This window comes from Ceratotherium simum, chromosome 3, assembly GCF_057802395.1.
Source record: "Ceratotherium simum simum isolate JZ-2026a chromosome 3, ASM5780239v1, whole genome shotgun sequence".
Classification (NCBI taxonomy): Eukaryota; Metazoa; Chordata; class Mammalia; order Perissodactyla; family Rhinocerotidae; genus Ceratotherium; species Ceratotherium simum.
In genome coordinates, this window is record NC_141902.1 from 72,757,588 (window position 1) to 72,775,627 (window position 18,040).

The window sequence follows — 18,040 nt, forward strand, 5'->3', positions numbered from 1 at the left end:
ACAAAGGCATATGTGGACTCCACTCACCTCAAGGGCCAATCCTGCAATTCAGGTGATAGTTTTTCACAGAGTTGCCAGGACAGGGTTTATGAAATTTGTTTTTCTTGTTACTAAATGCATAGGCTTGGTGTTACGATGCCTTGGGTCATGAGTATTTTTCAGCAATGATATAATCTGATTTCAAAGGCAAGTAAATGGTGTGATTTTTGACTTGGGCCCAATAAGTGGGTTTGCTGTAAAGGGCAGCACATTTTTACAGCTTATCACCAGGGGAACGATGCCCAGGACTAATTGGCAAACCTGTGCTTTGATTGCAGAGACCCAGCCTGACCCATGTGGTGGAGTGGATTGATTTTGAGACCCTGGCCTTGCTGTTTGGCATGGTAATTACAGTCCTCCCAGCGGGACAGGGCTCCAAGCCTGCTGTAACCCAGGACCTTCTCTTTTGCTGCTGTTGCTGATAATCCTTCATTATATTAAAGATACCATGCAACTTGACAGTTAGGGCTTGATTGAAAAGTGTTAGTGCAGGTCTAGCTAATGTCTCCTGTGTATGAATAGTGGTCTGGAGAATTTGTCTAAGGCCTGTCTGATAGTGAAATAATATTGCCATTTAGAAAATTGAGCAAATTTCTTGAGTTACTGCCCTTAAAATATAAAATGGAATATCCCAAATAAATGAACGATGTAAGTTTCAGTGATTGGAAAACCTTTAATTATAAGGATAAAGGAAGAAACTGTCCCTAAGTAATAGCGTGTTTGCTGATTTTTTTTTTTTAATTTTTTGTTTATTGCAGTAACATTGGTTTATAACATTGTAAAAATTTCAGGTCTACATCATTGTACTTCTATTTCTGCATAGATTACATCATGTTCACCACCAAAATACTAATTACAACCCATCACCGCACACATGTGCCGAATTATCCCTTTTACCCTCCTCCCTCCCCCCTTTCCCTCTGGTAACCACCAATCCAATCTCTGTCTCTATGTGTTTGTTTATTGTTGTTATTATCTACTACTTAATGAAGGAAATCATGCGGTATTTGACCTTCTCCCTCTGACTTATTTCACTTTGCATTATACCCTCAATGTCCATCCACGATGTCACAAATGGCTGGATTTCATCGTTTCTTATGGCTGAGCAGTATTCCATTGTGTATATATACGACAGCTTCTTTATCCATTCGTCCCTTGATGGGCACTTAGGTTGCTTCCAAGTCTTGGCTATTGTGAATAACGCTGCAATGAACACATGGGTGCATGTACCTTTACAAATTGGTGTTTTCAAGTTCTTTGGATAAATACCCAGCAGTGGGATGGCTGGATCATATGGTAGTTCTATCCTTGATTTTTTGAGGAATCTCCATACTGTTTTCCATAGTGGCTGCACCAGTTTGCACTCCCACCAGCAGTGTATGCGAGTTCCCTTCTCTCCACATCCTCTCCAACACATGTTGTTTCCTGTTTTGTTAATTATAGCCATTCTGACGGGCGTGAGGTGATATCTCATTGTAGTTTTGATTTGCATTTCCCTGATAGTTAATGATTTTGAACATCTTTTCATGTGTCTGTTGGCCATCTGTATATCTTCTTTGGAGAAATGTCTGTTCAGGTCCTTTGCCCATTTTTAATTGGGTTGGTAGTTTTTGTTGGTAAGATGCCTGAGTTCTTTATATATTTTGGAGATTAAGCCCTTATCAGAAGTATGGTTGGCAAATATCTTCTCCCAATTGTTAGGTTGTCTTTTCGTTTTGTTGATGGTTTCCTTTGCTGTGCAGAAGCTTTTTAGTTTGATGTAGTCCCATTTGTTTATTTTTTCTATTGTTTCTCTTGCCCGGTCAGACGTGGTGTTTGAGAAGATGTTGCTAAGACTGATGTCGAAGAGCGTACTGCCTATGTTTTCTTCTAGAAGTTTCACAGTTTCAGGTCTTACATTCAAGTCTTTAATCCATTTGGAGTTAATTTTTGTGTATGGTGTAAGGTAAGGGTCTAGTTTCATGTTTGCATATGGCTGTCCAGTTTTCCCAACACCATTTGTTGAAGAGACTTTCTTTTCCCCATTGTATGTTCTTGGCTCCTTTGTCAAAGATTAGCTGTCCATAGATGTGTGGGTTTATTTCTGGGCTTTCGATTCTATTCCATTGATCTGTGTGTCTGTTTTTGTGCCAGTACCATGCTGTTTTGGTTACTACAGCTTTGTAGTATATTTTGAAATCAGGGAGTGTGATACCTCCAGCTTTGTTCTTTTTTCTCAGGATTCCTTTAGCTATTCGGGGTCTTTTGTTGTTCCATATAAATTTTAGGATTCTTTGTTCTATTTCTGTGAAAAATGTTGTTGGAACTTGATAGGGATTGCATTGAATCTATAGATGGCTTTAGGAAGTATGGACATCTTAACTATGTTAATTCTTCCAATCCAAGAGCACGGAATATCTTTCCATTTCTTTGTGTCTTCTTCAATTTCTTTCAGAAATGTTTTATAGTTTTCGTGTACAGATCTTTCACCTCTTTGGTTAAGTTTATTCCTAGGTATTTTATTCTTTTTGTTGCAATTGTAAATGGGATGGTATTCTTAATTTCTCTTTCTGCTACTTCGTTGTTAGTGTACAGAAATGCAACTGATTTTTGTATGTTGATTTTGTATCCTGCAACTTTACCATATTCGTTTATTACTTCTAAAAGTTTTCTGGTGGATTCTTTAGGGTTTTCTATATATAAAATCATGTCATCTGCAAATAGTGACAGTTTCACTTCTTCCTTTCCAATTTGGATCCCTTTTATTTCTTTCTCTTGCCTGATTGCTCTGGCTAGGACTTCCAATACTATGTTAAATAGGAGTGGTGAGAGTGGGCATCCTTGTCTGGTTCCTGTTCTTAGAGGGATGGCTTTCAGTTTTTCACCATTGAGGATGATATTAGCTGTGGGTTTCTCATATGTGGTCTTTATTATGTTGAGGTACTTTCCTTCTATACCCATTTTATTCAGAGTTTTTATCATAAATGGATGCTGTATCTTGTCAAATGCTTTCTCTGCATCTATTGAGATGATCATGTGATTTTTATTCTTCATTTTATTAATGTGGTGTATTACGTTGATTGATTTGCGAATGTTAAACCATCCCTGCATCCCTGGAATAAATCCCACTTGATCATGGTGTATAATCTTTTTAACGTATTGTTGTATGCGATTTGCTAGTATTTTATTGAGGATTTTTGCATCGATGTTCATCAGTGATATTGGCCTGTAATTTTCTTTTTTGTGTTGTCCTTGTCTGGTTTTGGTATCAGGGTAATGTCAGCTTCATAGAATGAGTTAGGAGCTTCCCCCTCCTCAATTTTGGAAGAGTTTGAGAAGGATAGGTGTTAAGTCTTCTTTGAATGTTTGGTAGAATTCACCAGGGAAGCCGTCTGGTCCTGGACTTTTATTTTTGGGGAGGTTTGTGATTACTGTTTCGATCTCCTTACTGGTGATTGGTCTATTCAAATTCTCTACTTCTTCTTGATCCAGTTTTGGAAGGTTGTATGATTCTAAGAATTTATCCATTTCTTCCAGATTGTCGAATTGGTTGGCATATAGCTTTTCATAGTATTCTCTTATAATCTTTTGTATTTCTGAGGTGTCTGTTGTAACCTCTCCTCTTTCATTTCTGATTTTACTTATTTGTGCCTTCTCTCTCTTTTCTTGGTGAGTCTAGCTAAAGGTTTGTCAATTTTGTTGATCTTTTCAAAGAACCAGCTCTTGGTTTTATTAATTTTTTCTATTGTTTTTTGGGTCTCTATTTCATTTATTTCTGCTCTGATTTATATTATTTCCCTTCTTCTACTGATTTTGGGCTTTGTTTGTTCTTCTTTTTCCAGTTCCTTCAGGTGCATTGTTAGATTGTTTATTTGAGATTTTTCTTGTTTGTTGAGATAGGCCTGTATCGCTATAAACTTCCCTCTTAGAACCGCTTTTGCTGTATCCCATAAATTCTGGCATGTCGTATTTTCATTTTCATTTGTCTCCAGGTATTTTTTGATTTCTTCTTTGATTTCTTCGTTAACCCAGTCGTTGTTCAGTAGCATTTTGTTTAATCTCCACGTATTTGTGGCTTTTCTGATTTTCTTCCTATAGTTGATTTCTAGTTTCATACCGTTGTGGTCAGAAAAGATGCTTGGTATTATTTCAATCTTCTTAAATTTATGGAGACTTGTTTTGTGGCCTAATATGTGATCAATCCTGGAGAATGTTCCATGTGCCTTTGAAAAAAACGTGTATTCTTCGGTTTTTGGATGGAATGCTCTGTATATATCTACTAGGTCCATCTGTTGTAGTATGTCGTTTAAGGCCAATGTTTCCTTATTGATCTTCTGTTTGGATGATCTATCCGTTGGTGTAAGTGGAGTGTTAAAGTCCCCTACTATTATTGTGTTACTGTCTATTTCTGTTTTTATGTCTGTTAATAATTGCTTTATATATTTAGGTGCACCTACATTGGGTGCGTAGATATTTACAAGTGTTATATCCTCTTGTTGGATTGTTCCCTTGATCATTATGTAATGCCCTTCTTTGTCTCTTTTTACAGTTTTTGTTTTAAAGTCTATTTTGTCTGATATGAGTACTGCTACCCGAGCTTTCTTTTCATTGCCATTTGCATGGAGTATCTTTTTCCATCCCTTCACTTTCAGTTTGTGAGTGTCTTTAGGTCTGAAGTGTGTCTCTTGTATGCAGCATATATATGGGTCTTGTTTTTTTATCCAGTCAGCCACCCTATGCCTTTTAATTGGAGCATTTAGTCCATTGACGTTTAAAGTAGCTATTGATAAGTATGTACTTACTGCCATTTTTTAACTTTTTTTTTTTTCTCAGTGTTTTAGTAGTCCTTCTCTGTTCCTTTCTTCTTCTATACAGAATTGATGGTCACTTTAGTTTGACCTCTGTCTGAAAGCTGTACTCTTTAAGTCCCCTCCTCCCTCATGTTTTTGATATCATATCTAACCTCTTTGTTGTGCATTTGTATCCATTATGTTCTAATCATGGAAATAGATAATTTTTCCTATTTGTAGTCTTTTCTTTTCCCCTTAAATCAGTCCCTTTAACATTTCTTGTAGCACTAGTTTCTTGGTGACAAACTCCTTTAATTTTTGCTTATCTGGGAAAATTTTGATCTCTCCTTCCATTTTGAATGATAACCTTGCTGGGTAGAGTATTCTTGGCTGTAAGTTTTTTCCTTTTAGCACTTTAAATATATCGTGCCATTCTCTTCTAGCCTGTAAGGTTTCTGCAGAGAAGTCAGCTGATAGCCTTATGGGGTTTCCTTTGTACGTAACTTGACATTCTCTTGCGGCTTTTAGGATTCTCTCTTTATCTTTAATTCTGGACATTTTGATTATGATGTGTCTTGGTGTGGACCTCTTTGGGTTTATCTTGTTTGGGGCTCTCTGTGATTCCTGTACCTGGATGTCTGTTTCCTTCCTTAGGTTAGGGAAGTTTTCATCTATTATTTCTTGAAATAGATTCTCTGCCCCCTTGTCTCGCTCTTCTCCTTCCGGGACACCAATAACACGGATGTTAGTGCGCTTGATGTTGTCCCAGAGGTCCCTTAGACTGTCCTCAGTCTTTTTAATTCTTTTCTCTTTTACCTGTTCACCTCGGGTAATTTCTTCTAGTCTTTCATCCAGCTCACAGATCCGTTCTTCTGTATCCTCTACTCTGCTTTTGAGTCCCTCTAATGAATTTTTCATTTCCAGTATTGTATTCTTCATTTCTGATTGGTTCTTTTTTATATCTTCCATTTCTTTGTTGACATTCTCACTGAGTTCATCTATTCTTCTCCCCAGATCAGTGAGCATCCTTAACACTCTTAGTTTGAACTCTCTGTCAGGTAGGTTGCTCATTTCTGTTTCACTTAGTTCCTTTTCTGGGGTTTTGTCCTGTTCCCTTACTTGGAATGTATTCTTTTGCCTCCTCATTTTGCCTCTTTCCCTGTGCTTGTGTCTATGTATTAGGTAGGTCAGCTATGTCTCCTGCTCTTGGATAGGTGACCTTATGTAAGTGATGGCTTAGGAGGCTTCCAGTGTGCTTCCCTCAGTTCTCAATGTTCCAGGGGTAACCCCTATGTGGGCTATGTGTATCCTTCTGCTGTGGCCTGTTTGCTGTCCCTGTAGGCGCCCAGGGAGGCTGAGTTATGCTCCTGGCCAGCTGTTGTAATGCTCAGCTGCTTGTAGTTGTTGTGGGCCCTTCAGTCTCTTTATCAGGTGTGGGGATCCCCAGCACAGTTGGCTGCAAGTTCTAATACCACATTTGTGTTGCAGTATTTCTTTTAAGTGAGTAGGCCCCCACCGTGGCAGGTTGTTAGGCTCAGGGCCTTACAATTGCTGTAAGCTTCTAGCCTATTAGGTCTCTTGTCAGCTCACTGAGGATTGCAGCTGGGTGGGGCTGGCCTCAGGCACAGGAGCTCCCAATTGTTTCAGGTTTTGGAAGGTGGAGCAAACCTCCTATGTGGGTCTTTGAGAAGTACAAGTCTTCTGCGGCTGAGAAGCCCTGCCGCCCACAGGTCCACACACACAGTCAACACAGTCCTGCCCTGTGTGCACGCCCTGACCTCCCCAAGCGGACCCAGTCTCTCCACGGTGGGAGCCCCACACACTCTGCCACCGCCCCACACTCTCCACCCGCTCCTTGTGCACACCCTGCCCTGCTCAAGTTGGCTCAGTTGCCAGGCTGCAGAGAATCCAGTCACCAATCTATGCAGGCCCACAAGTTGCCTGAGGGCTTGTTGTTGGGTGGGGCCAGTCTCTAGGGTGGGCTGCCGGCCCTGGCTGAGCTGGATTAAATCGGTGCTCTAGCAGGTGGGGCAGACCCTGGGCTAGCATGCCTCAGGGAGAACTCCAATGGCATCTGTGTCAGCATGCCCACACCAGGCCACAACAATGGCCGCCGCCAATGTCCCAGTCCCTGGAGAGGTCTCACCCCTCACCGAGATGCACTCAGGGACTATTAGGTGAGTCTCTTGTCACCAAAGCACTGTACACCTTTCTTTCTGGTGATTTTAGGGTGCTTCCTGAAACGGGTGAGTTTGTGCGCGGGCCCTTTAAGAGCCAGTTTTAGTTTCTTTGTGAACCAGGTTTTCTGGGGGTGCTCCCCAGTGTTTTAGTAGCAGGCAAAGTCAGATATTATGCCGCTGGTCTCGATTGTGCTGGGTCCACAATATGCCCACAGCGGGGGCGCTCCCCGGCTCAGGGCCCCGCGCCTCCAGGGAGGCTGCGTACCTGTGAGCTGCTCCCGGCGGCCGTGACGCTGGCGGCTTGTGAAGGCGGCGTTTTTCCTCTCCAGAAGGGGTTCTCTGCCTCTTCCACCTCAGTTAGGATTGTCCGTTGTTGCAGGAGTTCCTCTTATCCAGTTTTCAGTTCTGTCTCAGGGGTAATTTTTCCACGAGTAGTTGTAAATTGGCTGTGTCCACGGGAGGAGGTGAGTTCAGAGTCTGCCTACGCCGCCATCTTGACTCCTCTCCCCAGCGTGTTTGCTGATTTATCAGACATTGTCAAGTGGCCATTCTGCCGCATGCTGTGAAGAGTATCACCAAGTCGACTTGTAGGAAAAGAACTTTAAGACACACAAGTGGGCTAGTGTGGGACATGAGTCATAAACCGATTTAACTAGAATGAGTGGAATTTGATAAGAGTGGGAATAGCTCATGCGTTCTGGAACAGACCCCACAACAGCTGAATGGTTTGAAGTAGGGCTTTCCCTCTCTGGGCTAGAAGACCCACTCTGTGTAAAGGTCACCATGTAGCCTCATTTTCCATGCTAACATCTAATTCCTCCTCAGGCTCACAGTCATAACGGAGGGCCCTGCTGCTCTAGGCATCAGTGTGACCTAAACTAGCACTGCTTCCTCTGTGAGTGGAGTGTGTGGAGGCAGGTCAATGCTCTGAACTCAGGCTTCATAGGGGAATTAATATTTGTGTTGAGTCCTGAAAAGCATACAGGGTTTGGGCATCTGGAAGGAAGAAGAAAGGCATACCTTATGTCTCATAAAATTTTTTTTTAATTAAATAAATGGTGTATTAGTCTGTTTAAGCCACAGTCTGGGTGGCTTAAACAACAGACATTTATTTTCTCACAGTTCTAGAAACTGGAAGTCCAAGATCAAGGTACAGGCAGGGTTCGTTTCTCCTGAGGCTTCCCTCCTTGGTGTGTAGATGGCTGTCTTCTCCCTATGTCTTCATGTGGTCGTCCCTCTGTGTATGTTTGTGTCCCGATCACCTCTTTTTATAAGGACACCAGTCAGATTGGATTAGGGCCGACTTTATGACCTCACTTTTACTCAATTACCTCCTTGATACAGTCACGTTCTGAGGTACTGGAGGTTAGGACTTCAACGTATGAATTTGGAGCGGGGGCACAATTCAGCCCATAACAAATGGTTTAATTTTTTTCCCTCAGTTGAAATCAGTTCAGCAAGGTTCTATGATTCTAGAACTTTGGGGGTGCAAAGAGAGTCTATATAACTAGGCTCCTACATTTTCCATTCTATTTTATGGCAGTCAGCCACACATGGGGCAACTCACCCCAATCCTTGAGTTCCAGTCTCTCTTGCATGGTTCTGGCAGCCAACATGTGAAACAGCTTCCTCACGATAATGGAAAGCCACACAGGACCTGCCCATTCATGTTCATGTGAAGCTCCCAATGGTGCCCCGCAGTGGTTGTTTAGGTTAGGATGAACATCAATGGTCCCTCTAGACAAGGTAAATATTTGTATTGAGTCTAAAATAACTTTTGGACATTTTTGTTTTGTACAGTTTATTTGAAAGATGATATTGGGCCTACTATTTTCCAAATACTTTAATTTACATAATTGTATTGAATTTTAGCAACAACCTTACAAGGAGCAAAACGTTCAGAGATAAGGTAAGAAAACTGAAGTACAGAGGATTAAAAAATTTTTCTGCTCAACATTGAACTACTCCAAGTGGCAGAATCAGTATCTGAACCTGCATCTTCTCACTCCGAGTTCAACATATGGTACATTCCCATCTTAGGAGGTGGAAAAGAGAATCTTCCAGAAAGTTCAGGCTGGTTGTAATGTCTGGTTGATTTGATTTGGAATAAACAGGACGTTACTTTTTGTTACTATATAGGAAGGTTATCAACACCAACTCAATGTCATCATTAGAAAGAAACCCAAGTGAGTACGCTTTCTGGGTTCATACAGAACCCAGAGAATCATCATTTCAATGTAATTGCTCTTATTTGCATGTCTTGATCAAATTGGTAACAAAAATCTGTTTAATTATGTTAGGAAACGAAATTTAGCCCAGTTTTAAAATCTTAAAACATTTAGTTTTGCTTGTGTGGACGTTTAGGTGCAGATGACCAGGTTCTAGTTCATTTCCTTCCCTGCTTTTAGCTTTGTGACTGTGAGCAGGTCACCTCCCCTCTGTGCCTCCCAGTTTGCTGGCCTATGAAACAGAGGGGAATAATAACACGTGATGTTGTAAAGATTAGGTGGAATGATAATGTACCTTGGACACAGATCCCTGGACAAAAATAGAGATGCAAACCTACTAGCAAGAGATTCATTCAGGGAGCTTCTAAGTGGACTACACTCAGCAAGAGAGCAGAAGCTGGATGCTATGGTAGCTTTCCTGCCGAGGCCAGAGCTCAGATTTGTAACTGATGCCTCTGACATCATTTCAGGAATGTGCTCTGCTAAAAGATTCTTCTTGTCTCCTTTTTCTCTTTTCCCCACAGATGATCTTAGTAGCCATATTTTCAGAAACTGGATTTTTTGATTATTGTGCTGTAAAGGTAGGTTTGATGTGGCATTTAATAGTTACGTATTAATTGACATATTTATTTTCTATTACATATTTAGTGAATAAAACTACCATTTAAAGCAAATATTTTAAAATTCCATCCTCCTTTTCAAAATCAGTGCTGCAAGGCTGGGTACAATTGCTATGCTAAATGAGGTGGCTCTGAGCAACACTTTCATCTTCTCAATATACAACTGAAGGAGGAGATCAGGAAAAGAGCTCTTGACTTGAATGTTTGTGTAACATTATTTAAATTGGCAGGTTAAGAGCTACACATCAAAAACTGTTTTGCATTTTAGAATATCTAAATATTTCAAGTCATCAGCTTCTGATTGCTTTTTGGTGAAATAATTTCAATGATTACTTTCTAAACATTGAACATATAAACATCCACTTTTATAACTGGAACCCTGGGGGATCCACCAGCAGGTTCTGACTGCCACGATTTGCACTGGTCCTTCACTCAGGGTTGGGGAGAGGAGATCTTGCCGTGCCCTGCTAATGCAAAGGCTAGTGCTGTGCTTGATTTTTTTTTTTTTAGAATTGAAAACTTCTTTTAAAAAATTATTTGCTCAACAAAGCCCTTTGCAAACTCTGAATGATAGAACCATGCTATGATTTTTGCCATCTTTGTGCACCATCTTACACCTTCCAGGTAAATATCTAGCCTCTTCCTCCCAATACCTTGGTACTAAAAGTATTTCTTAGATTCCCAAAGATCAGCAGGTTCTAGAGTCATATGGATCCCAAAGTCACAGCCCAGGCTGTCTAACCAAAAGGAGATTGTAAAATACTGGATGATGTCAAAGGGATAGAGGGCCATCACCTGTGACAAATGAACCATCACAGGGCACTGTGAAGGAGGATCAGAGGGAAGGAATGTAGGCCAAGCTAGATTTAGAATGTCTAGGTATGGCCATCACTACCGTATCTCAGCAGACTTAGAAATCCGTGGGTCTAAGTTTTAATCTACCATGCAGTGTTTATTCGGACCCCTAGCTCTTAGAGTCCCTAATGAAAAGTCGCATCTATCTTTTGACCCTGCTGATCCTGGCTGCTCCTTTCTATGTGTGTGCGTTCCAGGCGTACCGACTGTCCCGGGGGAAAGTGTGGGCCATGATCATCATGCTGTGTCTCATTGCTGCCATCCTTTCTGCTTTCCTGGACAATGTCACCACATCACTCCTCTTCACTCCCGTGACCATAAGGTATGCAGAGTGCCCCTCATGGGTGTCAGGCCAGGCTCACAGCGGCGTGCCCGCCCCTTCCCTTCCTCTTGTGCACCCACGTCCAGCCAGCGCGCTCGCCGGCACTGGCGCTCTGCGTGCATGGCTGTGGCAGCAGCGGCTGCAGAAATGCCTGCAGGAGTCAAAAGACTCAGGCTGACTGTCCTGCAGGGACAGATATTAGGCACCGTCTCTCCCCCTGCACTCGGGCCGCTGGGCTGATCACAGGCATGGTGGAATGAGAGCTCTTGCCGGGTGGTGGGGAACGTGGGGCAGCCATCTCACTCTTGCCGGGCTCCTCTCCTGTGGGAGGCTTGGAGAGTCACGGGACCAGCTTGGGCAGGCTTTGTGGGGTAAGTCTGGGAAAGAGATATTCAATTTTATTCAGTTCCATTTCTTTTAATTCCATCCACTTCATTCGTTCAGTATTTACCAAACACCACAGACTAAAGTTTGTCTGGAATCTTGAAGATTGAGCCTCAGTCCTGGTCCTTGTGCAGGCCCCTTCCAATGCCATGGACCTACATTTGCATCCATACTTTATTTTCTTTATTTTAGAGATGATTCCCCAGCATATCCTGGTCCTTCCCTGCTTGGCCCTATCACGGCTGGTGCTCGGCTGGTCCTGGGGAGATTGAGCGGAGACAGGTGCCCCCTTGGGGGTTCAGGGGGTAGTGAGGGGTCTCAGAAAAGTCATTTCAGCTGCACTGATCTGGGCTGTACCATCAAAGATTAACCTGAGTTAGTGTTTTGAGGATTCCGCAAGATAAGAGACTCGCTTGAACAGGAGGCCAGAGACACAGGGCAAGTTCCAAGTTACCAGCAACAGACTACTTCCAGGGCTCAGGATTAATTCTGGGTGATGCCTTTGGCATTTGAAGAGTGGAGACTCTCAGAGGAGGAGTGAGTTGGAGTGTGGGGTAGGGAGAGGAGGAGGAAGGGTGGAGAGGAGCAAGGCAGTGCCCCCCCGTCCCCAATGCAGCCTGCAGTGTTGCAAGTCTGTCTCTTGCCCACGCTCCTGCAAACTTGGCTGCATTGTCATGCCCCGTGTGCAGACAGGGATTTGGGGTGAGGGATGCTGGACTCAGCCTTCCTGTGCAGAGGGGCGTAGCACCTCCTAGTGCCAGGGTTCTTCTGAGGGTAAATGAAGAATGGAGTGAACATGTTTGAAGGGTGCTGTAAACAGTAACATACACTACTAATGGCAGGTACCAAACCCTGCCCCTGGGACACCTCAGGGGGCAAGAGGTAGGCCATGCCCCACCCTCCTCCAACCAGTGCAATTCTGCTGCTGACACTGGTTTGAAAACCATAGTACTACCCACATGTGCCAGATGCCAGCACATCATCCTGCTCTCTGATGGCAGCCCACTGAGAGCAAGTTTCCACGGCTGAGGAGTGCTGGGCATCTGTATTCCTGGTATCCTTGTACAGCCCAGACAACTGAGGGTTGTCTCAACCTTGCTGGGATTTGTTTATATCCTCACTCTTCCGGGAACTGGCTTTGTAATTTTATGTGAGAGTAGCAATTCCATTTATTAGTCTAAAAATTACTTCTCTCAAGACTCAATTGTTAGTGTGCTGGGATTCACTGTTTATATTACCATATTATTCATGACTTTTTAAGCTTAACTGCATTCTTCTGCCTTTGTCTGGATTGAGCAGCATTAGTCCTTAGAGTTGAACAGCGAGGCCCGTTTAGTTTGGGTGCCATCTCTGTGCATGGTCTGGTGGTGTTATTAGCACACATTAGTTATTTTCTTGCTAGAAACAGATCCTGAGAGCTTCCTCAGCTGAGACCTGATGCTGCTGCTGACTGAGGTCTGATCGTCTTTTGTGGACTCCCTTCTGTCCCTGGTCCCCAGACACCGCTCCCCCTCAGCTTCCACACAGCTCAGGAGGCCAGTCCCCCTCAAAGGAGCTGCTGGCTGCTCTCTGAGCTAGGAGGCGGTGGGAAGGACCCAAGAGTGCAGCAGGGCCTCCTGTCAGCCTGGAGACACAATGCCTGGTTTCTGTATGGCAGTGGGCAATGCACATGGGCAGGTGTGGAAGATGTCATGATGTGTTTCCTAAACTTTCCTTAGAGAAATGTTTCTCAACTGGGTGCTCCCTGGACCTACTTGGGGAGCTGTAGAATGCTGCTGCCTGGGCCCACTCCCAGGAATTGGTCTGTCATGGGCCAGGCAGCGGGACTTTCAAAGGTTCCCAGACAAATCTAGTGTGCAGCCAAGATGGAGAACCACTGCTGTAGAGTGCGTGCTCCTTCTCTAAGGAAGTCCATGGGTAGTAGTTGAAGGGAAGGGGCAAGGGGACAGCTTAGGGCCTAAGCATCCAAGAAAGGGAAGGTAGGTAAGGGGCTAGGTTTTGTGTGAGCTTTGTGTGAACCACTGGGCGGTGGTGCTTTCTGCTCTGGCCCCATCCCTGACTTGGAGAGGTCTGATGGCCAGTGCCCACTCACGTGTGCCAGGACCTGTCCTCCAGTGGGGGCCTGCACACAGCAGACTGTGCCCCCTCCAGACCTGCAGGGGGTGGAGCGGGGGTACATTTTCACACCGATGGTTCAGATGGGTTGTGGGTTAAATTTTGGAGAAACATAATTCTGAGAGGCAGCTGTGGCCTGTAGCTCTGTAGTGTTGTTGCCATTGTCTGTTCCCCAGCATTGCTCTTCTCACTGATGTATGTGTGTGTTTGCCTCCCTCGTACAAGCAAGTGCTTTAAAAGTATTTAGGTTGCAAACGGGACTCTCATAATATTAATAGTGGGACTACTTTCATTTTCCTCCATTCGGGACAGATTATGTGAGGTGCTCAACCTTGATCCAAGACAAGTCCTGATTGCAGAAGTGATCTTCACAAACATTGGAGGAGCTGCCACTGCCATTGGGGACCCACCAAATGTCATCATTGTTTCCAACCAGGAGTTGAGGAAGATGGTATGTACCAGCATAACAGGGTTTCTGCCAATAAATATAGACCTCAACTTACTTGCCCACTTAGCATCCTACACAACGTGGACTCCTTTATTAGAAATCAAGCCCCTCTATGTCACCCTTTCATAGTAAGTGCTACTGGTTATCTTGAGAGTGGGAGGTTAGATGACTGATCCTCCAATGTAGAGTTAAGTGATCTGAACTGATTTCATTCTCATTCTGATAAATTTTTAAGGAAATGTTTGGATAACATATCTACTTAGTCATAGTATACAATATTAATGGGAACTGAGGTTTCTTCCAAGTAATATTAAGAATAAAACGATCTGTCTCCTCTCACTTTTCAACCGTGGTGGATAAATTCACTCATGAAGAGCTTAAGATTTTTTTTAAAAAGGGTCAGAAAATGAAGGTATTTATGAATTTTTTTAAAGCTCATAAATATTAATATATAATTTCTTTGTACACTAAAATAAAGACAAAGTATTAAAGAGAGTGATAGTATTTTACATATCTTAAAGAGTTAAAATTAGAACTATATAATTTTCATTTATCATTCTTTGGTCATTAGAATTTTCTCAGTATCTCTTTTCTGAAGTATCAGTAAAAATGCTTCCAAATTGATGTCATTTATTGTAGATGATATGTTTACTTATATGGGTCCATGAGTGTGTCACTGTGTGTGTGTGTGTGCTGTCTTACATAAAAATATTTAAGCCTTTGAGCATTCATGATTCTAAGGTGTTGATGGCCATTTTGTGAGCCCACCATGTTCTAGAGATTCGGGGTATAACTTAGATGCTTTAGCTAAACTTCAGTACTCCCTGGTTACCCTGGGAAACAGCCCGACAACACTTCACCAGTCTTACTGCATGAGCTGAGGAGTATGGCCACAATCATGTCACCCTAGAGCACATCAGAAGGTGGCAGAGCCCTGTGAGCTGTCTTGGGTATCACCCAGGTTGGGCCTCATACACTAGAGAGAGCTATTTTTAAAGAAAAATATTGTTTTATTATTTTTATCCTACAATGATACATTTATTGTAAAAAAATAGAAATCACACAAACACAGATACACAAATAAAACTGTCATAATCCCACCACCCAGAGATAAATACTCTTAATATTTTGGTGCATATAGTCTACCAGAATGTTTGTATGTGGATATACATGGATAAAAAAAGATAGCACATCTTCTGCTCTGGCCAAGATGGAGTAACAGGGACTGGATTTACCCTCTTGCTTGAGACAGCCACAAAGAAAATAAACCAAAAACCAAAAATGCACCAAAACAATGATAACCAAGATATTGGACATTAGTCAATAAAAGGACAGTGATCCCTGAGAGATGGGATACAAATGAGGTGAGCCCCATGATGCACCAGCTCACTGCCTTGAGTTTCCAGGATGCAGTGCAGGGAGAGAGAACCCATCAGACTCCTTGAATGGGAGATAGAACTGAGAGTCTGGAGAGACCAAGGTATCTAGAATTTGCAAGACAAACTACTAGAGAGGAGAGAGCTGCACAGAGAGAGAACCCCAGAGATCTGTAGAGGGAAGCTACCCAAGGCCAGGGGAAAAACAACCCAAAAAGATGAGAGGGAAGAGTGCTTAACAAAGACAGGACCAGGAACAATGTCTGTTCCTGCCAGCAAGACTAGGAACCTTTTAATTCATGGGGCATTGAGTAGAGTACTCAAAGGGTCTTGCTTTGTATTGGTGAGTAATTGGCTCTGGACTGAACACTGCTCTGGTTCTATCTAATAAATATTAAAATCAAGACCTGAAATAATTAAACTGTTTCTCAGTAGTTTAACTGCATCTGAGAACAAGCCTCAAGAGTATTTACAGGAATAAAAAAATATCCAACAACACACAGGGTAAAATTCAATGTCTGGTGTCCAATCAAAGATTACCAGGCATGCAAAGAAGCAAGAAAATATGACCTAAGACAAGGAGAATATGAACCATTTGAAACCAACCCAGAATAGATACAGGTGTTAGAATTCACAGACAAGGACATTAAAACTGTTATTAGAACTGTGTTCCATCCAGATGTTCATTAAATTAGCAGAAACATGAAAGATATCAAAAAGGCCCAAATCAAACTTCTTGAGATGAAAACTATGTCTGAGATAACAATACTCTGCTTAGGATTACTGGCAAATTAGGAATTGCAGAAGAAAAGATTAGCGAACTTTAAGACAGAGATCCAAAATAAACCAGCGTGAAAAGATAATAACAAGTAATGAAAAGCTAAAAAAAAAAAAAAAAAAAAGGTGAGCTAAGAGAAAACTTCAAAGGCCTAATATATATGTAGTTCTAGTCTCCAAAGGAGAGAGAGAGGAACAGAAAAAGACATTTGAAGAAAAAATGGTCTAAAATTTCAAATTTTATGAATGATATAAATCCACAGATTCAAGAAGTTCAATGAAGTCAGAGCACAAGAAACATGAAGAAAACTACACTAAGCCACATCATAATCAAATTGTTCAAAAACAATGATAAAGAGATAATCTTTAAAACTGCCCCCCCCAAAAGGCATGTTACATACAAAGGAACAAAGATAAGGATGACAACATTTCTCTTTAGAAACAATGCAAGTGAGAAGATAGTGGAGCAACATTTTTAAAGTACTGAAAGAAAAAACTGTCAACTTAGAATACTATACCCAGTGAAAAAATATTTTTCTTATATACAAAAAATAGACTTCTTATATATGAAAGCTAAAAGAATTCATAAATAGCAGACCCATGTGGTAAGACATATTAAGGGAAATCCTTAAGGCAGAAGGAAAATGTCACTAATGGAAACATGGATCTCCACAAAGGAATGAAGAGTACTGGAAGTGATAACTACATGGGTAAGTTCATATACATTTTTTATTATTATTTAAATCACTTTAAGAGATAATTAAACAAAAATAATGCAAGAAGGCATTTATAAGGTAAGTCGGATGTATGACGATAACATAAAGGCTGGAAAAGGAGAAATTAAAGTGCACTAATGTAAGTTTCTTACACTATATGTATATTAGCATAACATCACCAATTATACCATATTGGTATAATACATCAAAATAGTCAGTGACAAGTTAAAAATATGTACTATAAACTCTAAGGCAACCACTGAAAGAAAAAACAGAATAACAGCTAATACGTCAACAAAGAGTATAAAATGGAATCATAAATAATATTCATTTAATGCAGTGGAATGCAGAAAAAGAGGGAAAATGAGGAAAAGAACAGATGGGATAAATATAAGGCAAATTGCAAGGCTTAAACCTAACTATATGAACAATCACATAAAATATAAATATACTAAATATCTAACAGGAATAATTAAAAAGCAGGAATTGTCAGATTGAACAAACAAGCACAATTCAACTATATGCTGCTTACACACACACTTAAAATATAAAGACACAGATGGGTTAAAAGTAAAGGCCTGGCAAAAGACTCATCAGAAGAAAGCTGGCATAGCTATATTAATATCTGACAAAGTAGAGTGCAGAGCAAAGAACATTAACATGATAAAAAAAAAGACATTTCATAAAATGATAAAGGGGTAAATTCATAAAGAGGACACAGCAATTCTAAACATTTATGCAACTAATGACAGAGCTTCAAAATACATGAAACTGGAAAACTGCAAAGAGCAATAGAAAATTCTCTATTATAGTTGGAGGTTTCAGTACACCTCTTGCAATAATTGATAGGACAGACAGAAAATGAGCAAGGATATATAAAACTTCATCATTATTATTAACTAACTTGATTTAATTGACATTTGTAGAAAATTCCACTCAACACCAGCAGTGTCTGTATTCTTTCAAAGTGTATACGAAACACTGACCAAAATAGACCATATTCTGGGCTATAAAAAAATCTTAATAAATTTAACACAAATATGTTCTCTGTTGAATTACCACAGTTGAATTAAATTAGAAATTAATAACAAAGATATTTGGAAAACCCCCAAATATCTGGAAACTAAATAACACACTTATAAATAATCCAAGGGTCTAAGAAGAAACTGAAGTTGAAATCACAAAGTATTTTGAATTGAATTATAATGAAA

The 18,040-nt window shown here is 41.3% G+C and overlaps 1 protein-coding gene across 2 annotated transcripts in view; it reads left to right on the forward strand.

Annotated features, from left to right (window-relative positions):
* The window catches only part of OCA2 (OCA2 melanosomal transmembrane protein), a 350,637-nt gene that overhangs the window by 113,268 nt on the left and 219,329 nt on the right, over positions 1–18,040 (forward strand). Inside the window, exons 11-14 of one of the 2 annotated variants that reach the window (XM_004421907.3) lie at positions 318–383; positions 9,741–9,797; positions 10,889–11,013; positions 13,825–13,963. In XM_004421907.3, the coding sequence (XP_004421964.2) occupies positions 318–383; positions 9,741–9,797; positions 10,889–11,013; positions 13,825–13,963 (387 nt within the window). The remainder of the gene's footprint in view (positions 1–317; positions 384–9,740; positions 9,798–10,888; positions 11,014–13,824; positions 13,964–18,040) is intronic. The other variant, XM_087428803.1, reaches the window with a different exon arrangement.